The 22,762-nt window shown below is 41.3% G+C and overlaps 1 protein-coding gene across 1 annotated transcript in view; it reads right to left on the reverse strand.

Moving 5' to 3' along the window:
• MYO16 (myosin XVI) overlaps positions 1 to 22,762 on the reverse strand; it is a gene marked incomplete at both ends in the record, with an annotated part of 485,888 nt that overhangs the window by 197,954 nt on the left and 265,172 nt on the right. Inside the window, 4 exons of the mRNA XM_079722050.1 lie at positions 3,574 to 3,715; positions 6,177 to 6,248; positions 7,004 to 7,121; positions 10,159 to 10,270. Coding sequence (XP_079578176.1) covers positions 3,574 to 3,715; positions 6,177 to 6,248; positions 7,004 to 7,121; positions 10,159 to 10,270 — 444 coding nt within the window. The remainder of the gene's footprint in view (positions 1 to 3,573; positions 3,716 to 6,176; positions 6,249 to 7,003; positions 7,122 to 10,158; positions 10,271 to 22,762) is intronic.

A 22,762-nucleotide genomic window follows, 5' to 3' on the forward strand; every position in this document is an offset into this window, starting at 1 on the left:
ACCATGTGAATTTAGAAACAGGGTAAGATGCCAAAAATATCCGACTGATGATTTCGGGAATTAAATCACTGCATTGATATGTGAATTTTAAAACAAAACTACCCAGCAGTGTACATGAATAGCGGCATTCGTATTCTTAAAGAACAAATTATTTCCTTTATCTGCTATTCTCCAAACAACCGAGATTACCGAAGCAAAAGAAAACGAAGAGACTGGACTGTATCTAGGGTTTCTACCATGACCTCCTTCTGCATTTTTTCTCAGTCCTCATTTCTCCACAATAAGTGGCCATAAACTGGGAAGTCTTCTTTCCAGCCATGACCACGAAGATTTGACCGTAGCAAAACCACTCTGGTTGTGTCAGGCACTGTGCGGACAGCCTTGTGTGACCTCTTTTATCCTCAGATAGTCCTGGAAGCCAACCAAAGTTCTTGCAATCAGGTGCCGTCCAAAGGAACAGGCTTGGACACAGAACTCAGGATAAAAATGAGTTGAAATTAATCGTAGGGTTTGGTATCTGAAGACAGTTGGAGAACTCTCCCAAAGTTTCTATAATTCATTGAAACGGAATGTAATTAATCATAAATTACTAACATGTTTATGTTTAGCTCAACTAAAATATCAAAAGAATGTAATATAGTATAAGCATATGTAAGACCCCGAAGGCTCAGTGACAAACAAAAAAATCTCCATATGTATGCTTGAAACTCAGTTTATTTACTGTATTATATTTGCATGCCAAATTGTGCTCTCCAAAAATGTGGATTTCAGATCATGCAGCCATCAATGAATAAATGAATGAATGAATAAATAAAGTATATCTCCAATACCCCTCTAGCGAGTTACCTCCTAAACTTCATCTATTTATAACCTTCAGTCTACTTATTGTTAGGGTGCTTCTATGATAAAAAGGGGATTGTTCCATAGGTTATATTTCTCAGGTGTGCCCGTATATATAAACCATTGCAGTCAGAACTCATGATGAAAATGAGTTAAAATAAACTGTAGGTTTCTGTGTCTGAAGACATTTGGAGACGTCTCTGGAAGTTTCCACAACCCCTCTGCCTGTCCAAGACTCTCTTAACTTACAGGTGCCTCTGCAATAGGCCAGTTTACACCAAAAATCTACTGAAGATCTCGATTCAGGAAAAATAATAATTTCAAATTTAACACTGATAATTCAATCCTGGGAATGTAAGTGCAGCAATTGTGAAACAGGTCCTATTTTAGGAGATGCAAAAATTATTTATCATTTGAACATTTTAAAGTTATTATTATTTGCTACACCTTAGTAAGAATCTCTGTTTCATTTCACAATCACAAGGATGATAAACCTATTTGGAAACTAGGTAGAAGAAGTAGAATTTTTTAAAATGTGTAACATTATTTATATTGTACCTGTTTTGCTATAATCCAGAAAATGAACCCCGCGTTCTACGAACAAACATGTCATCTACTTAAATTTCACTTGTCTTCCCTTTATAACTTGTTAGAGTATATCCTATTTATATTTATTCTCTCTTGCAAATTTTACAAAAATTACATAGTGTGAAAAACATTTCCCATCAACATCAAGGGTGCCTGCCCATGTTAGCCATAGGAATATATATATATATATATTTTAATATAATCTTTTCTAACACAATTATAAAATTTCCAAAAGAAATTGGGGATTCATAAACAATAAAAGCCTATGCTAAGTTTATCCAAATTTTGAGACTTCTCTGTGACTTAGGAAATGGGTCTGTAAATCTGCAAATCTTTAAGCTTTCCGTGAATTTCCGTGAATTAGAAATACTGCAAACATAACCTTTCTTTACATTAGTTTTGGATTTAAATTCAGGTTTGGGTGACCCATGGGAGAAGTAGAGAAGAAAACATGGGAGTTATGACTCAAATGAGAAAACTGTCTTTTAGAAGTTAAACTTATGATACATTAATTCACCTCTAATTTTCCAATAATCCTTGTCCTTATTCATTTGCTTAGTAAAGAATCATAAAGACAAGACTCATATCATAAATTTGCACATTGACACAATATTCCCACTGAAAGGGAAGTAATGTGTTTTCCAAGGTTTATGTTTTCATTTTCTCTGTGTGCAGTCAAAAGTCTTGACTCTGTATAAGTTTTTTCATTTATATAATTTAAGGCTCTGTAAGATTTAAATGTCAAATGGAAATTTTCTAAAAGTTTTTACGTGCAGCTGGATTTATTTGTTAATTTTTTCAATGTCAAGTTCAGCAGAGCTCCCAATGATTTTATACAAGATGAATTTGGTAGTCTTAGCCTACTAGTACTGTTCTGTGAATAAACTTCATACTTAAAGGGAAATCACAAATTGAGAGTAAGAAATAATAAAATCCAGAATCCTCACCACATCCAATATCAATGTATATCTGCTAAAACATAGGTAACGCTATAGTGACCCTGAAGTCACAGACTATATATTGAACATGCTGATCAATGTGCAGTGGATTTTTTTTTTTTTTTTTTTTTTTTTGCGGTACATGGGCCTCTCACTGTTGTGGCCTCTCCCGTTGCGGAGCACAGGCTCTGGACGCGCAGGCTCAGCGGCCATGGCTCACGGGCCCAGCCGCTCCACGGCACGTGGGATCTTCCCGCACCGGGGCACGAACCTGTGTCCCCTGCATCGGCAGGCGGACTCTCAACCACTGCGCCACCAGGGAAGCCCACAGTGGATTTTTTATGTGTATATTTTAATGAGAATTTAGTATGCCTTTGTCCTTGAAATCGTCTGAGATATCTGTATTTATTTAAGAACTTTCCCATTAATACATATTAGCCCTAATGTTTTCCAAGTAACCTCTAAAAGGAGCTGTTTTCAGGAATTTGGTGAAGTCTGTATGGACAACAAAGAAATCCTCAAGAGGTTGCATTCAAAGACCAGCATACGTGTAAAGACTTCTGGATGCAATTTTGCTCCCAATGGCCTGCCCTGCCCAAGGTCATTATTGGAGACAAGAATACTAACAAAGTTTTCCACTGACAAGATGCCAAGAAGATCTATCATTTTTAGATGATCAAACAGCCCTGAAACACTACTCCTTAAAGATGACTAAGGCCAGGAGTCAAAATGGTTACCATAGAGATGCTTCATCAAATAATCCACAAAACAAGTGAAGAAAACAGGAGGAATTGCCGAGCTGAAACACATCATCAAACTGTTTCCAGAGAGACATGGGCTTCTCAACGGACTGAAGTGCTTTAGATATTCTTGAACTGTCTTCTTCCCAGATTTATATATTTTTTTATACTTCTTGGGGATTAAAAGGCCATAGATGCCTTCAGTCCAGAGAGAATGCATTTGCGTCTCTATGCACGAGAGATGATTTGATTAATTTATCCAGGGGTGTGCATATGGGCAGAGGGGGCTTAAATCCCTTAAAATTAGTCAATCAAATCCTTGAAGTAAAATCATCGCGCTAAAAGGAAATGTTTTAATGATAGTTTAACCTATGGGTGACACTGGATTATGAAGCATCTTTAAGAGCGAGTCTAGTTAAGTCACTATTATGGGAATCACGGTTATCACCAGCGTCCGTCACACCTACCTGCTGGACTCCTCTTGACTGTGAAGGTAACAATTCACCGTGTTCACCAAAAAGCTGAACAGACGACTGTACAGGGACTTGGCCAGGAGGTCCCGGTAAAATTCAGCCATCTCTACGGTGTGTCGCCGTGTGATCATCTCTCCTGGGAGAGCAGGAAAGGGAGGAGGCATAAGCACAAGACTTTCCCTTGTTCAGAAGCCACCAAGCTGTGTCCTCCTATCTATCCCTCCACATCCACGTACAGCAGAAGATGTTAAAAAACATATTATGACTCTCATAGACAAAGCCTCTGCTGGTGATTACGAAAACACATTTCTCTAAAGTGAGTGCCGTGCACACGTCAATCTTATTTGCTGCAAGTGTTGACCCCAGCTTTTGACCTCCAGGCAGGCTGCATCATCTCCTTTCAGTGAGGGAACTGACTCTTTGCAGGGCCCTCTTAACTAGCTTTCTGATAACAGCTCACTGCATTGGATACGGAGTCCTCCTCAAGGCATCTGGAAAATTCGTTACATTTTCAATATTTTCAAAGAAGTGATCCTGCTAACCAAAGTGGGGGTCAGGAGGTTGGGAGCAAGATTGGGCCTTAAGGTAGAAATTTCTATGTTATTCTCAAAATGTTGGTGATTGAAATCTTGAGTGATAACCTTTTGGGTGGCGAATAGCCTAGAAGAGAAACCAAGAAAAAAATAAGTGAAGATGATTTGGGATTGAGGCTAGGCCAGCACTTATGCTGGAGAGTTGAGAGGGAGTGAGAATCTAGCTCACATTCTATGGCTTCGGCCAACCTGGGTACCACTGCAACTCAACCCACAGGGAGTCCAGTAATAGGATGCTGACCATGGGGAAGGAGGGCTTAGTGAGCTGTCCATCAACAGAGGCACAGGTAAAGGAGACCCGCCTCTGAGGCAAGCTGAGATCAAACAAACAAACAAAAAAGCACCAGCAGGTCGTGAAGAGTCAAGCGGCCATGAGTTCAAGGTCGCTGAGATGCAACCACACAAAGTGGCGGTGAAAGCAGATGTCACTTGTGATGTTATAGGATGGAGGTCTCTAGAGCTAACGTGATGGTGGGGTTCTCACCCACAGGGCTGGGGAGTAAGGAGGGAGGCCTGGATATATTAAAATTACAGATATTAATGGGGTGTTCAATGTTTCTTTAAAAAGTCATGAGGGGGCTGGGAGAGGGATGGGTTGGGAGTTTGGGGTTAGCAGATGCAAAGTATTACATATAGGATGGATAAACAACGAGGTCCTACTGTAGAGCACAGGGAACTATATTCAATGTCCTGGGATAAACCATAATGGAAAAGAATATGAAAAAGAATATATATATAGGTATAACGGAATCACTTTGCTGTACAGCAGAAATGAACACAACAGTGTAAACCAACTCTACTTCAATTAAAAAAAAAAAAAAAAAGCCGTGAGGAAGAATAAGGCCTTTGGAGAACTTCAAGAAAGTGTATTTCTTGATACAAGGTCACTGGTGGGAAAATAGCTGAGGATGAAGCATAAAAGTGAGGTATGGCCCCAATAATAAAGGACCTCTCAGGACCTCCAAAAGGGATGATATTTACTCTAAAGGAGTTGGAGTATCCTTTCAAGGCTGTTATCCATGGATGAAAATCATATTTGCATTCCAGAAAGCTTATTCCTGAAGCAGTGCGGAAGGAAGGTAAAGTGAGATAAGGCCAGGCGAAAGACTAATCAGATTCTCTTGCCATCATCAAGTAAAGAAAGATAGTTTAAGGGCGTGGGGATGAAAGTGAAGGGACGAGAGTGAGAGTGAGAAGGATTTATGGGGTAGAACAGGCTTGTGGCTGATCTACTCAGTGCAGAAGGAGGACGAAGTATCAGGACTGGCTTTTGGGCAACTCAGTGGATAATGGGGAGACCCATAAAGCTTGGGAACATGGAAAGGGAACTCTAGGGATGAGGCGGAATTTACAAGCCACATGCCAAAGTCTCCGCAAGTAGGGCCATTGGGAACAGAAGGTAAGGATAGCAGTGATTTTGAGAAAAAACAATATCAGCTGGACGGTGAGTCCTCAAAATGACGATAAAGAGGCAGCTTGGTAAGGCAATGATTTATAGTGGATAAGTGAAGAACATTTAGAAAAGGCACTCTCTTGCCACTGAGTGGAGATCCTACAGCACAAAGATTCATCTCGGGAGTCCGATGGCATTAGAGTCTGATTCCAAGCATGCCATTTAGTGGTGATTTCATGTCCAAAGTTATCTAGCCTCTTTGAATCTCAGTTTTCTCATTCATTAACATGGAAATAGTTAAGCCCACCCCTTAGCAATTTGTAAGAACTAAAAATTCCAACATTTACAGCACCTGCCACAATGCCCTTCAGTTCTTAAGTGCCCGATAAATGGCAGCTCTTATCCTGACTGATGAGGAAGAAGGAAAAGGATGCTCTTCACAGAAGAGGGCAGCCTGGCACCACATACACAAACGCATCATATGTTCTAATTGAATAAATCCTCTTGGATTGATGACTTTATTTGTCTAAAATGAGTCACTAGCTAAGAAAGGCGACCAGCTCATCAGAATGGCCTCTCAACAGTGTAAACGTTTTCACAGAGAAACTTACCCTTAAAATACTGGATATCAGTTGTTAAAGCAGACGCCAATTCATCCGTTGATACTTGCAACATTCCAGCCACTAAACGAAAGCATAAAGTTAATACATATTTTTGACAGCGAGAACATGGTAGTTTATAATTGAGGAGTTTGTATAGACCCATTAGAAAATGTGTGTATTAAAGAAACGAAACTGCCACTGCAATTGGCAAATTCAGCTAGAGAAACAATGACTTAGAGGAATCGAAACGTTAATGAGTTCTCAGGGTTCCTGCATTAAATCACTGCAGGATTCTTTCCCTCCTGCCCTCACAAATGGCCCTGAATGCTTTTTCCCAGTTCCTGGTTAAATTACTTTGATATGAGGTGAAGATAATGCTGGTCACGACAACCTGTGGTTTTAAGGCGTTTTGAAAAAATCTGGGAGTGACTGACAAGGCAATTTCAAGGGAGAGAGAGGTTTGTGACAAGATCTTTAAAGGGAAGTAACTGTGTTCTGTTTAAATGTTCAGCTAATAACATGCTCCCCAAATATACGGGATGGCAGGGGGAGGGGCGGAGAATACTTAGAACGATATAAATAAACCCAATTATGTGCCGAAGCATCACCACTGTTACTGTGACATAAACGTACATCTTATTCATTCACATAACCAGAAAGAAGAAAGCAGAAGAAAGAGGATACAATTCTTTATTTCCCCTCCGCCACCCTCACTGAATCCCACTCCAGCAAAAAAGGGTTGATTCCTCCTGACTTTTCTGTACTGTGTCGCCATCCACTGGCCAGTCTGCAAAACTGCACATCAATGAGGTTACTGTTAGATCTGTCCCACTGACCTTGTTCCAGAAGCTGGAGGTCAGACACAAAGGCGGAGTCGGCCTCGGTCAGAGCAGTGAACCGAATGTCTCCAAGGTGTAATGTGGCCGCTAGAATCACACACACGTTCTCCACCTCCTACACGGTTGAGAAATAGAGGAGATGAGCGGCGCTGCTCAGAAGAAAGATTCAAAGACCAATCCTTTGAAAAACCTCCAAGTAGGTTTTAAAAATGATGTGCCTGCTATGGGGCACTGTGATTTTTCAGACCCAGAACGTCCCGTTAGAGAACTACCAATCTCTAGCTCAGAATCAAAATCGGGAAACTCAGTGTTCCTTCTCGCAGCCAACTTTTCTGTTCCTTAAACGAGAGACAGTGAGGACGTGACGTGTTCTGATATAAATGAATGGTTTCTGGATAAGTATCAGGATGAAGCATGAATGGTTGTGTAACCATGGTCTGACTGGCTGGACATCACCTATAGGGTCGGACTTCACACATGTCACCCCAGGGCTGGGAGAACTGTTACCAGAGGCTAAGCCGACTTCAGGGTCACTCAGCTGCTTCCTCAGAGAGCATCAGAGCCCATCTCTTAGTTCTCTCTGTTTTGAAATAAACTGCTATTATGCTTACAGAATTGTTCATTTCTGCTGGAAAATTAATGGAGGTGTGATGAAAACTTCCATGATGAAATAAACAAAACGCTAATTTTTAAAGGTATTTTAAGGAAAACTCAGGGAAAAAATGGATGTTAGCAGAAGGATGAGAGTGTTTGCTGAAAGAATATCCGAGAACCTGGAATGCTGCAAAAAGAAAGAAATTAGACCTCAGATTCGGTTTTGGACAGTCATTTGGGGGTAAGAATAAAAAGTCAAGGAAAAGCTGTAAGTTAAAAGGTACTTCCCCAGAATTACAACTATTTAGTGTTATGCTGTCAATAGCAAAAGTGGTTAAGCCTCATTTAGGGCAAGTGACATAACCTTTTAAATTCCCAGTTTCCCCATTTGTAATTTGGGAAGAAAAAGCTCCTGTCTGTGGAAGTTTTTCTAAGAACAATTCTCATTTGCTTTATAAATACACAGTTGACACAATATGGTCATTGAATTTCCTCCAGAACTTTTAGTTTTCAGGACAAGGTACAGTTTTATTACCTTAAAATGAGAGCATTGAAAAGGATAATCTGTAATTTTCAGGTATAATACTCTATGTTTGTGGCATTACTTAGAAATGTTTTTGGTAATCTCCAAATCACAAACTAGTGTCTCTAATTGTATTTACTTGTGCTTGTCTGAATAACATTTTTCGAGCATCTTAAGCTGCTTGACACCTCCCTCTCCCCCCCCCCCAATTTTTTAAAATAAATCCATTAACTCCTCATTAAATGTCCCAGTGCCCTAGGAGAGAGGTACTTCTGGATACAGACAGCAAGACTTCGCTGTGTCCTCAAGGACCATCCAGTTCAGTGAAGTAGGCAGAGCTATGAAAAGTAGCCTGAACACGGATTACAGTGTTGTGATGCCAAGACAGAGGTAGGTAGAGATAAGCTGCTCTGTGAGCAGGGGCAGGGGCTGCTTTTCTGTGTCCGTGATGGAAGACAGGGTGGAGGCACCTTTGTGGTCGGATCTCCTAGGACCACAGTCATAAGCTTTGATTCAAGGGTCTTGCCAGCCCAGAAATACCTTCCTCCCAATCTTATGGGACATGATCTTTTCCTCCTGTGTGGACTAAGTTGTCACCATCCCAGTCACCCCAAAGGATCAAGATGAAGTGATTACCTTCACATCGTTTGCTTAACTGCACATATTTCTTTCATCAAAAAACTTAAATTCCCTACTCGTTGCCTTAGGTGGAAGGTATATTTTGCTTGCCCTGCCTCTGAGGATCAATCATGGATTTTTAAAGCCCCATTTCCAAGCAACTGATATTTTGGTGGAATGGTTCCTTACCCACGTCTATATCCCAGTTTCCCATAAGGAAGCAGAGATTTCAGACACTTACGAAGGGAAAAACAATAAGAAAAGAGTACAACAGTAGCAAGTGCAAAGACAGAAAAGTACAAACAGGTAGGAATTAGGGAAAGACAGTAATACAGAGATTGGATGAGCAGAGCAACAAAGTACAAAGTACCATGTGATTGCACGTCCCTAGGATTCCATCAGTCTCTGAATGGGTGAGGCTGGGGTGAAGGCCCGAGCTAATTCATTTAGGGTGAGTCCCCACTTCCTTACCCTTTCCTTTTCGCCACCTTCGCACCCCTTCCTCCCACTCCTTGCCCCATGAGCCATGTGGACAAGGGAAGAGACAAAGACCCAAATCAATCAACTTACTGGTTTAAGAAAAAAAAAAGCATATTTAAATCTGTGACTAAAACTGGGGTCCTGAACGACGTGCATACCAAAGTTACCCCTATGAGATCTTACATTGATCGCTAACGAGGAATTGGCTGTAATTCAAATTGATGCCACATTGAATGAGGGGACACAGAGAGGATGTGTAAAGGAAAGAGACTGGTGGGAATTTGAGAGGTCTCAGGGTTAGGTCATTTCCTATCTCTTATTCTCTAGACCTGAGCCATTCAGTTCAGGAACCACGAACCACACAAGACTTTCAATTTAAAGTAATCAGAACTAAGAAAAATTAAAACTCCATTTCCCTGGTACCACAGCGCCAGTGGCTGCCATATTGTATGGCACAGACCTAGGGCATTTCCAGAATCGTAGACATTTCCACCGCACAGCAGTGGGTTTAAACCCTTTAAATAGTACTTTTCAGCTTTGTAATGCTGGCAGGTATTTGGTAATTCTTTAAGAATGAAAAAACTAGTTCATGTTGTTGAAGAAGATAGTTTAATAAGGTGATTAAATTACTCGTCAAAGTGATTCTTGGCAGTAAACAGTTCCCTCCATCTGCCAGTCTTCTGTTGAGTCAAAGCAAAGTTCTTTGATGTGTTTTGCTCACACGGTTCCAATGGGCAAAGGTCTCCACCACCTCCTTGAAGACGGCAGCCCATCCTCTGCCTGTCTCCAGGGCACCTGTGCCCTGAGCGTACTCTTGTTTATGTCTATCCCCCCCTAGCATGCAAACTCCAGGAGCACAGAAGTGTTTTGAATGAATGACTTTTATAAATTAGTAGAGGGTTGATTTTCTCGGTGGAATATTTATGGCATGACTCACCAAGTTACTGAAGCCAATTACATTCAGGGCTTGTTTCCAAACTGCGAATTTCTCCCTGTTCAGAGAATGCTCTGCTGTTGATACTTCTTCTCGAAGGGTCTTGCTCAAATACCTGTGAGGAGGAAAAGCACATAGCTTTATGGCTGGGTGCGTGGTCAAACCCCAGTGGTTAAAAGTCACTTCAGCCATATTTGGTCTCCAGGATAATGGAAATCACCTGGACATTGTGTCCCCATGTGTTTATAAGGCTTTGGTCCATAATAGCACATGATGTTTCCGGAAGGAAGAAAAGTTCTTGCTGTACCAGAATGTATTCACACTGTTTTACTTAGTTCTTACTTGAGCTGCACCCTTTCCCAGAGGAGGTCACAAGTGTTTTGTGTATTTCATATAGAAATTCGGCAGGTTCTATTGTATGCTTTGTAATTAATATTTGTAGTCAGGATTTTAAATTTAGAGCAATTTATTATTTCTTTTTGTCAATATCTTTTAATTACAAAATGGTTGATTAACACATTGATTTATTCCTTTCATTCAATAAACACAAAGGAATCACCTACCAAATACACAATACTAGCAGCTGAGGATAGAAGGATCAAGAAGTCATCCGTGGAGGCTCAAGAGCAAAGATAGTATATCCGTGGGCAGGGACAAGAGAAGACACAGCTGTGACGCAGTGTGGAAGCAGAATAACAGAGATGAACTTGGCCTGATTTTGAGAGTGTAGGAAGGGGACAAGGAGGAAAGCTAGGGGCGGGGAGGAGGCTTCGGTTCCAAGAGTGACACTTGAGTAAGGTTTTCCCAAGCAAATCCAAGACTCAAGGGTGTCCCTGGAATAATTAGCAACACCTACAAAGGCACAGAGGCTGGAGCACGCATGATGTACGTGGGGAACTCGCATAGGTCAGCCAAGTCCGAGCCTCTAGTGAGAGGGGCCATGGGTGATGAGCGGACAAGTAGCCAGAGTTATGTGTATCTTGCAGAAGAGTTTCCACGATGTCTTGGAAGGAATGGGCTGTCCCGAAGTTCTTGAAACAAAGAACAGGTATGAGCAGATTGGAGTTTCAGAAAGAATATTCTCGTAGCCCAGTGAGATTCCCTGGAAAGAGATGAGGCAACTAAAGAAGCCAGTGGACCCAGTGAGAGACCAGCAGGGACGAGAGGCAGAGGAGATGGAGAGGTAGATGGCTGGGAGGAGGGGCCTGGCTGGCCACAGGGGAGGAGAAGAGAGAGGTGTCGATAATGCTTTGCAAGATTCCGTCCGGGGAAGCGGGGTGTATGGGGGCCTCATTCATCCAGAGAGGCGTCCCAAGAGGAGGAGTGTGTTTTTGAGAAAGGCTGTATTTTACCATAGTCGTGTTCACTTTGAACAACTTGCTAAAGTTCAAGTGGTGTTCCAAGAAATAATTGGCTATAAGGATCTGAAATTCAGAAAAGACTAGAAAATAAGGTCTGGAAGTCATCAACATGCAGATGACTAAACCATGGAAGTGGATGAGCTCCCCAGAAAGGAGACGCTAACATTTTAGGGATGAAGAAAGAATTAACAGCAAGGAGACCATAGGAGTGAGGGACAGGATGGTGTGGGCGAGAAGCACACTCTGTCGGTGTGGATGTGGGGTCTGGGAGGACTTCTTTGTCCTTGACCTTGGCTGGGAGGAGTCTAAATGAAACAGCCCAGTGGAATAGGTGGGGAGTGCGAGAGACTTCAGGAGCTTATAAGCTGAGGCAGAAGCACATGAAGACTGGAAAAAACTTTAAAAGAAAGGGAGAAGGAAGTTGCAGAGGAAGAAAGAGGGTTTGGACTCGGAGCACAGTAGAGGAACACTGCCTTCTCCACATTAGGGTCAGGTGACTTATACGGTCCAATGGCCAGAAGCATCTCAGCGAGTGGAGGAACCACTGCCTGTGGCTTCTGTTTTTTAAGAGAGAAAGTAGTTGAGGTTTAGATGACGAGGCAAAGTGGCCTTGAGGAAGGTCATGAGAATCTAGGACACTGGCTGTGGAGAAGGGACATCACTGCCAAGCAGGGGGACACAGGAGGTTTAGCTGATGCAGCCGAGCACCAGGGGGGAGCTGAGGACCAGCTCCTGGGGGCTTTCTCTTTCCCCAGAGGATGAGTGAGCTGGGGTTTGGGGCCATGGAACAAAAGGTAAAGGTCAAGGGCAACCACATTAGCAAGGGGTTGGGTTAGGATGGTCAGAGCCATCTTGCCTAAAATTCACAAAATTCTAGTGACTAAAGTCTTAATGATAAGCAGTTCTAATGACTTAATTTTTCTTGTTCTCACGGCAGTTTTCCATCCATGTTCCTGGTGCCCTCTTTTCTTTCCCACTTGTTGATCACAACATATGTTAGAATTCCATTCAGAGTGGCCACTTGACATCTTGCAAAGAATAATTAGCTCCTGGTAACATTACAAAGTCAAATATGCAAAACACCATGGTTCCTTTTCACATTCTTAAAGTTAATCAATTAACAAGCTCCACCTATGGGGAACTCAAATATTTCTTTAAACCTCAGCGTATGGTGGGAATTTACAGCAGCTCTGACCTGCTCCATGAAGCAGTGTGAATGTAACAGTAAAATTCTGGGCAGAAGGAGCCCTGCGAAGTTAATCTGGGCAATTTAGACAGGGCTATTAAGTCTGTAATGGCTCAGGAGAAACCCAATCAAAATAGGGGATTTTAGAGGGCAGTTGGCCTGATGGCAGGAATGATGCTTTAAGATTCATTGGATTTTCCTCTGTAATCAGAAAGCTTGTTGGTATGAGGATGATCCAAAAAAATAGACCTCGATGTCTTCTATGCAAATTTTACATTTCTCCCACTATTCAATAATGTGTAGGTCGATTTCACCAGAAATATAGGTCTCACTTATCAGCAAAACTGTATCTTAAATTGGGAAAATTAGTACCAGAAAATACTAAAAGTTTACTTTTTGTAGATGAAAAGTGCTTATTTTCCCTTTGAAATAAATCACCTAATAGTGAAACCATACACAGGACAAAGTAATCCTAGAAAAATATGCCTAGTAAAATATTACAACCAAGAATCTGAGACAGAGTTGAGTTCTATTTGACCCTTTCTGATGACATTTTAAACTTTTATCTTAGTGTCTATAAAATGGAGTAAAAACAGATTAAAAGTGAAGTAAAAAAATTCTCCATTTCTAGTTCATGATGATTTAATGATAATTAAATAAGGTACTGTGTGTGATGTACTTTCTATATTCAGGTTGCAATGTGTGTGCAGAATTAGAGTACTTCCTGGAAAAAATATATCTTGCATATGTGGGGAGCTTTAGTCAATGTGCTCTGTCATTAACGAATCTCTTAATCAGATAAATAACTAAGCCAAATGAAATAAGGAACATTTTGAGAAATTATAACACATGCTATTAACAATGTAGAATTGTTTAAACTATAAAATATGCTTGTCTGTTCTGAGATAAAAGGAGTAAATAGAAGAAAAAGATCATAGTTCTCACTTTTTAATTATTTTTTCCCATTGTGAAGCACTCGAAGGTTTACAATCACATGTGCATTTCTACATTTTTAACACTTGAAAATTGGTAAGAATGACTGTGGGCCATGGTTTATAGTCATTCCTGTAGACTAGCCATGCTCTGCTGATGTTTCCCCCCCTAACCTCAACAAAGTGGTCGAAACCCACCGAGGTGAATATGTACAAGTGTTTCATCTGACAGTTTCCAACGATGTCACCTATTAATGGTTCCACAATTCCCAGTATTCAAATCTTAGAACTCAATATTCAATGTCTTTTATATTATCTTTTTTGTCTCAAAATCATTTACTTATAGCTCAAACAATCTGTTTTTTTCTTTATCATCTCCTTTTAACTCATACATAGCTTGGAACAGTAACGTTTGGCCACGTATGGATAATCTCTCAATGTCCAGAGCCAGAAACATCAGAGACTTAGCATTTGTGGAACCAGGAATCGTTGCTGTTTTGTCTTCAAAAGACTGACACATCAAGGGAATGCTCCAGATGTTGTTTCCACCATGGAGTAGAAGGCTGTAACAATCAGGCTGTAGCATGTTAAAAATCATTGATGGATTAATGCTGTTTGACTAATTCTACTCAAAGGGAAAGGTGGTGAGAACTGAGAATGTGTCAAATACTCCACTGGATATTGTAGAAGCACGTCCCAGTTAATCGTCACATGGATCCTGAAAAGCAGAGCTATCATTGTGCCCATTTAAGCTATAAGGGAACTGAAGCTTGCTTAAGATTTCCAAGCCGGGAATTGGCCAAGGGACACACACTCCATCCTGACCCCTCTGGGCCTCTCAGCTCAGTCACAAGTCTCCTGCAGAGGGATGGGAGGAGGAAGAAAATTGCACAGCATCACAAGGCATCTTCCTCAAGTTAAAATTTTGCTTAAAAATGCAGGGGGAAGGTAAATAAGAGGTGGAATTATTATTATACATGGATATGTTTTAAATAGAATGCAGTCTCATGAGGTTTTAAGATCTCATAGGATATTTTTAAGATCTCATAGGATATTTTATGATTAAGTTATTCTCTTCTGACTCAATTCTATACTTGCACTACAGGCATGAAACGGAGTAGCTTGTAACTGAGCAGGACCCTCTGGGGCCTTCCTGGGACAGACTCCCTTCCACCACCCCGGCATGTCCTCCACCTGCCTCTTGTTCATGAAAAACTTTAGCTTCCTAGGTCTTCCCTGAGTTTCAAAGAATAAACGTAATCAGAAAAGTGAGAAAATGCAGAAGCAAAGGAAAACAGTCAAGTAAGACGAAATAATAGTAGTTTAACCATTAAACAAAGTCAAGGACCTTTAGCTTCTCCTCAAGGGCTACAGACGCTATTCTGAGCCATGTTCTTTGAGCTGCTTTGCAGATACGGAAACCCCCCACAAATGGAGAAAATTACTAGATGCCACCCACAAACACATAGACCCCAGACTGGCTGGGACCAGAGAGTTCATGATGTTGATGCCCAATCACCTCACCACCAACCAATCAGAAGAGTGTCCATGAGCTGAACACCCTGCAACCCTCTCTCTCACCTTGTCTTCAAAAACTTTCCCTGAAAGCCAACAGGGAGTTTGGGTCTTTTGAGCATGAGCTGCCTGGACTCCTTGCTTTGTGCCTGCAACAAATGCTGCCATTTCCTTCACCACGACATCGTGGTGTAGACTGGCTTTACTGTGTGTAGGCAAGCGGACACAACTTTGGTTCGGTAACAAACTCACAACTCAGCAAAGCTTCTGAGAAATGCCTCCAAGCACGTGCTGCCTCTCTGGGCAGGGTCTCTGTCACCATGGGGAGGCCTCCAGGAGAAGCTGGTGCATGGTTGAAGCATCTTTGACATTACAATGGAATTTAGCTATGGTTGGTTCAGTCACATTCCTGTGACTTGAGGAACTTACTTAGTAGCTCTAGAAAAGCTTTTTTTGTTTGTTTGTTTGCTTTTGATAGGTTCCTTGGGTCTCCCCCCAACTTTTTTTTTTTTACAAAACCTGAAGGTGATTTATTTTGAACAGCTAAGTTTATAAATCTCATTTTTAAAGATCACTATGAGAAAAGCACATCTGTACCAAATATACAGATAACTTTGTTTTCACTTACATAAAAAAATAGCAAACCAGACGAATACATATTACAATTGAACAGTGCAAAATTCTACTTGGGCTTTGAATAAGAAAAGGTTTTCTCTACAGTTAAATTTATTTAAAATAAGTTAGTAACAATAACTGTTGACTTGTGCTATTTCTAGTCAACTGTTCCATTGTTCCAACTTGTTGATTGTCATGACAACAAACAGTATTCCAGGAATACATCTTCTAAGGTGGGTCAAATTTACAGTCAAAATCATGTGTGTGTCTGTGATATATATGCCTGTGAGTGTGTGATTGAAGGTGTGTGTGTGTGTGTGTGTGTGTGTGTGTGTGCGGGCACACATGTGTTGATACTTATGCTTTGTGGCAAAGGAAAACAGATCTTGAAATAAAGTTCTTCTGTGTAGAGGGGCAAATTAAAAATGCTAACTCCCCAGCATAAGGCACCCTTCGGACAAGAGGACTGGGAATTATTCAAGGTGGCAGTGATTTGATCTGAATATCACATACAAACAATGACCTTTTGCAAAAAAACAAAATTTCAGGGGCCTTGGTCCCCCTTCAGGCACCCATACCCTCCTCTCTCACAGTTGAGCCGGACATATTAAAACTGCAAATTTGCAATTGGTGGATGAATAAGTCTGGAGATGTAATGCACAGCATAGTGATTGCAGTCAACAATAGCGTACTATAAACATCAAAGTTCTAAGACGCTAGATCTTAACAGTTGTTCCCACAAAAAAAGAAATGATAATTATGAGAGGTGATGGAGGTGATAGCACTAGAGTGACATCACGTTTCGATATATGAAAGTATCAAACCAACACACTGTACACCTTAAACCTACACATGTTATATGTCAATTGTATCTCAAAAATTAACTGATTACTTGAAGAATAAATGAACAAACAAAAACAGCTGCCCTGCCTGTGCTCACCAGGCACCCTTGTTAGGCCGACAGGAACTGACTCTTGTGGGGCTGCATGTGTGCCTAGGACACATGGGGAATGAAGGCTCCAATAGAAATTTAAAAAAAAAAAAAAAAGGAAAGAAAAAAAGAACTAAAAAAGCTCACTACCTCAAACCATGTGCCGGGCCCATTCACGGGGTCTAGGCTCACAGACCACAAACACTAATTTTTGCTGGTGTTTGATCTGCCGCATAAACACAAAAGAAAAATGTCTTCTCGACCATGGGCAAAGCTGCCTTCTACTCGGGGAAATTTAATATGTAAACAGAAACCAGATAAGGCAAAATCAAGCAGTTGGCATCAACAAAGGCAGCCCTGTTTACTAGTTTATGAAGGAAGATGGTAACCTGCTGCTTCCTGCACCCCGACCCCACCTTTCTCCTCAAAGGAAATTCTTTTCTTTATTGTTTTTAAACTATCTGGAAAGTATTAACTAATTTTAAATCGCCCCTCCATGGAATATGAATAAGATTTCTTATTAACCACAGGTTCAGATCTATAAATCTCCCCCAATGAAAATGTTAATATATTAGCCGCAAACTGTTTTGTTTGGAGAGAGGAAAGCCTGCCAGTGGTCTTCAGGAAAAGAACAGAATCCATTTAATAAATTACGCATTCAGAACGACTTCGGGTCTTGTGACATTCCCAGAATAGTTTGTCCATATTTTTCTAATCAGTTGGAATATTTCTTCAAAACATCTGGCAGAACAAATTCTAAACTCTTACCATCTTTCCTGGTAAGAGTGCCTTCTGTGCTTCTGATGAACTCACTTAGTTCTTGAAAACAGAGGTGGAGACATCAGAACAGAGTGGCTGCCTCCTGCCCAAAGGGCCCAGGACACATGCTAGGGGGCCAACCTCAGGCTGCACCCTGTCCTCAGCCTTGTGTCCGGCAGGGGCACCTCCTGCCAAAGGAAGGGGCGTCTTTTCTTTCTTGCAGAGACACAGAGAACCAGCAGTGATTACGTGAGTGAATCAGTGAAACTCGGAGAAAGATAAGTTTTTGCTCAGAGCCGGTGGCTGGGCCTGGCCTTCATGTACCTGTTTAACTGGCCAAGGCCTGGGGGCTGCATCTGCCGGTGGAGGAGGGGCGTTCTGTATTCCTCCCCAAGTCCAGCTCACACCAGGCCAGCTCTGGCTCTGTGTGGGGGAGGGGCAGCAGGTATGTCCATGTAAATAGGCCTCGGTCAAGGCTGAACAGGCGCAGAAATCCTCCTCAGGGGAAATCTCACCAAAGGCACCGTGATGAGGGATAAACCCACAGGTAACCCTGTGTCTTAAATACTGAGCGAGGTAGACACCTGCACCGAAACGTCTGTAATCTGTAAATGTTCCAGAAGATGACATTCCCACACGTGACCATTTAGGGACAGTTACTACGGATGCATGGCTTCCGGCTTCTCCTGGGACCCGCCGCGGACTCGCATGGGTGTTCGTGCAGCGCTAACTATGTGAAAACTCCACGCTGCGTGTAACCCACCAACATATCAAGTAAGTTTTTTCAAGCTGGCAGGTCTAAAGGCAACTTTAATTTCCTCTCAAGGGAATTACTTCTATGACCCGCCCTATTCTGCCCGCCCTCCTTCCTTCCAGTCTCACTGATCAGGACAACCGCCATGTCCAAATCCTTCCTCCTCCCTTGCTGGGTGGAAATCTGACTACCAGGGTTGACGTTGCATTCACGGTGAATCTGAGAGACGCACCTTCCTCCAGGATCCCCACAGCCTCCAGCATCTGGAGATCAGCTCAGCTCACCTCCTCCCCAACCGCCAGGGTTGGTGCGAGGCGGCTTCAGGGTCTCTATTCCCACCCATTCTAGAATCACCCAAGCACTGCAGGAGCCTCTGTCTCCAACCTTACGTCCAATCCACTTTCCTGCATGCAGTCAAGGTGGAAATTTAGTGAACTCTCTTCCCAAATCAAAATGCGTACATGGCTTCCAGTTGCCTTTGCAATACTAACTCGCTAGCAAGGCTTGCTGGGCGCCATGTCATGGAGTCCATGCCCTTCTCCAGCTGCCGGTCTTGACAAAGTCACCCTCGTTCCCTCTGAGCTCTCGCCGCACAGCACTTCCTTCCCTCCTTCGTACAGACCCTGCTCTCATCCACCTCTGTGCCCTCACTCACCCTGTGCTCTTCACTCGGAAATAAATCTACACACATCCGAAACCCAGGAGGAGTCCTGGTTTTCTTCACATGCCACTGGCTCTGGGGAGTCTTGGAGGCTGGATGTCCTTCCTAGGAGCCCAGCAAAACTCTGCACTTCCTTCACAGCAGTGCTTCATCAGACCCTATGAAAATTGCCCAGATCGGTATTCCCACTAAAAAGGCAAGGCCGGTCTTCACATCCCACCCATAGGGAGCATGCGAAGTAGTTGTCCCTCTGGATTGGAGAGAATGAGTGTACACGTGAGCTCTCCATCAGATCGATCTTCCCAAAGCTTACTTACTGCCATCATGTCAACTCTCTACTTATACGTATTTCACCTGCATAATAAATCCTCCTACTTGTTTTCCACGACTCCCCATAACACAGCTCTACCCCCATCAGACTATGCTTATTCTGTTGCACTTTCTGTGCTGCACCTTCCTCTCCCACTGCAGCTGGCCACCATATAACTTGACATTGACCCACCACCTCTGCTTTGGCACTACCCACCAGGATTCTCTTCCTGCCAGACCCCCGTGCCAAGGCCAGGCCAGGCCACACACCTGAAACAAAACCCTCTCTATTTTAGCCATACTCTCTGCCTTGTTTATGTGTCAACCTGGCTGGGCCACAGGGTGCCCACATACTTTATTATTATTTATCATTATTATTCTGGGTGTGTCTGGAAAGGTGTTTCTGGATGAAATTAACACTTGAATTGTTGAACTGAGTAAAGCAGATTGCTCTCTCTAATTGGATAGGCCTCATACAGTCAGAGCAAAAAGGCTGACCCTTCCACAAGTAAGAGGGGACTCCTCACCTGACTGTTTTAAGCCAGGACATTGTCTTTTCCTGTTTACAGACTTGAACTGAAACGTCAGCTCTTCCTGGGTCTTGAGCCTGACTGCTTTTGGATTGGAACTTATACTATCAGCTCTGCTGGGGCTCTAGCTCACCCACTGCAGCTTTTGGGACTTCTCAGCCTCCACAATTGTGTGAAATCAATTATATACACACACACATATATATATGTATGTCTATATAAACACACACACACACATATATACACACACACATATATATATACACACACACACATATATACACACACACACATATATATACACACACACACACATAGAGATTTGTTCTTCCCCACTTATTCGCACATTCACACACTTAAATATTTAATCGTTCTCATTTAACATATACAACTTAAATGTCAATAATTTGACTCTTTTTCAATAGAGATCATGTCAACCATGTTCCTGATATAGATTCTTTCTTTTTTTAAAAAATAAATTTATTTATTTATTTTTGGCTGTGTTGGGTCTTCGTTGCTGTGCTCGGGCTTTCTCTAGTTGCAGCAAGCGGAGTCTACTCTTCATTGCGGTGCGCAGGCTTCTCATTGCGGTGGCTTCTCTTGTTGTGGAGCACGGGCTCTAGGCTCACAGGCTTCAGTAGTTGTGGCCCACGGGCTCAGCAGTTATGGCTCGCGGGCTCTAGAGTGCAGGCTCAGTAGTTGTGGCGCAAGGGCTTTGTTGCTCGTGGCATGTGTGATCTTCCCGGACCAGGGCTTGAACCCGTGTTCCCTGCATTGGCAGGTGGATTCTTAACCACTGCACCACCATGGAAGTCCCCTGATATATATTCTTATAAAACCTAAATCAGTACTGATTGTGTGGTCGTTTTCATATAAACGTGAATGTTTCCATACGTGTCTCCACATTTTCAGATACCCCTGGCTGGTTCTGCTTATACCTGGTAGGTTCCCAATATGCCTGGGAGGGGCCATAGGTAGTTGGCTGATAAGTCAGTAGTGAACACAAACTTTACTCTTTTTCTTTGACCAAAGGTTGGCAAAAGTAAGAGAAAAGTCGATGCTATGAAATTCAATCATTCTTTTGCCAAAATAAAACCAAAACAAATGAAACCCCAGAAACACTACAATGAGGAATTTCTTTGGGAAATGGTCTAGCGAAAAAAAGCTTAGTATAAGAAACAAACATGCAAATATGTGATCAGAGGTGATAAACCTGCCTTAAAGTCTTTAAGGAGTGGCAGGAGGGAAGTATGAGAAAGAGGAGGGGAGGGGAGGAGTGAGCATAGAGTAAAACATTTCTAAAGAGAAAAGTAAATTGTTCACGTAGTTAGTTTGATGGCCTTTCTGGATAATGTAATTAGACAAATAGCAAACTGAACCTTTCTGGAAAAAAACTGCATGTCCACAAGCATGCAGGGAAACACAAATCCCATGTACAAAAGCTCACAGCCCTGGCATCATGATAGCATCCAAAGAGTGTGCTAGAATGTCTCTGTCATATTAGTAAGAAACACCAGCATCTCCATTTTAGCAAACTGGGATTTTTTTTAAAGAAGTTAAAATGAGTAAAATAAAAATATACTACATCCATAATTTTAAAAAGATTTTTAAAATAAAATTCGGGAAAATTTCAACCACAATACCTTATTAAAATGCAGGAATTATCTAGTAAAGTAATCCTGTCCAAGGTTAAGTATGCAACTAGATGATTTCAGAAATGGAATATTAGAGCTGGTTATTTCAGGAGAGATTCATAAATTAAATTAAACTAAATATCCCAATTTTTTAATAAATATCAATTCTCAATGAAAAGCTAAATAAAATTGATTGTTAGCACACACAAAAATACTCCTTTACTCATAATTGACCCTGATGACGTCAAGAAAAAAGGGATGGAAAATGTGGCTTCTACTCCAAGACCTACTGTTCTATTGTACCCCTTTTTGCTCCTATTTTTGAATATTTTCTAGAAAAATATGTCTGTTGGACCTGTCCTTGTGATTATAAATGTGCTACATATTTTTGATAAAATTATATATTATATAAAAATATAGTTCACATATAATATTACAACACAGAATTTTAAAAATCAGAGCCAAGGTAATCTAAAGGAAAAATGACTGGAATTAAGCCATTAGCACTCAAAGTGAGCTCTTGACTGATTCTCAGTTCCCATTCTAAACTTATCTGAACTACTCCAATATTTCCACCTGTATGCTAAATCTGAACTACTTATTAATAAAAACAAAACACTATTCATGAAGTAATTGAGTTCAAATAAGCGTTCAAATAAGTCCAAATAAGTGACCCCTATGAGCTCACCAGTGTTGCATTGTGTTTTTGGGTCAAAATCCTTCTACATAGAAAAAGAACATTTACAGAAAAGGCCCAGGCGTGTTGCCTAACTGTCATTTTATCTTTACATTTACAAATTAACGGAAAGTCAAAAGTTCTGAAAACATTAGTGTTGAAGGTCAGAATGATGTGCTCCACATGTAACAGTCTAATTGTGAGATGATAATATGAGAAATCCAAAAAGTTACACAAGAATATTAAAAAGCAACCAGTTACATAGAAAGGTATAGAATCAGTAAAAAATGTTCAAAACTAGTTTTTCCAAAGATGGATTATGGAATCTTCAAGACCAGTAGTCATGACTCTTTTGGTCTTAATATGTTCATCCTTCTGGTGGAATAATTAACATTCTGTTTTAACTTTTCCCTCCAGTAATGAGGAAATGAAATGATATAGTGACCTAGCAGAAATTAGGTCACTCTTTCACTATTACTACTACTATTACTATTTTGTCATTCTTTATAGAAATAAATTTATAGTTTTCTAAACCAATTCCACTCTTGAAAATGTTAATAAGTAACATTTTAAGGAGAAATATGATGAAGCTCAGATGCATCTTCACTGTCAAATTTATTTTCAATTTTCAAATGTACAAAACCGTACACTTCCTTAGAAATGAATTTAAATGGATATTTGGTACTGTGGATTATTTAAACATGATAGAAACCCCTCTGTTGCTTCTTTCTGCCCAATCTGCTG

Source organism: Hyperoodon ampullatus (assembly GCF_949752795.1).
Source record: "Hyperoodon ampullatus genome assembly, chromosome: 16".
Classification (NCBI taxonomy): domain Eukaryota; kingdom Metazoa; phylum Chordata; class Mammalia; order Artiodactyla; family Ziphiidae; genus Hyperoodon; species Hyperoodon ampullatus.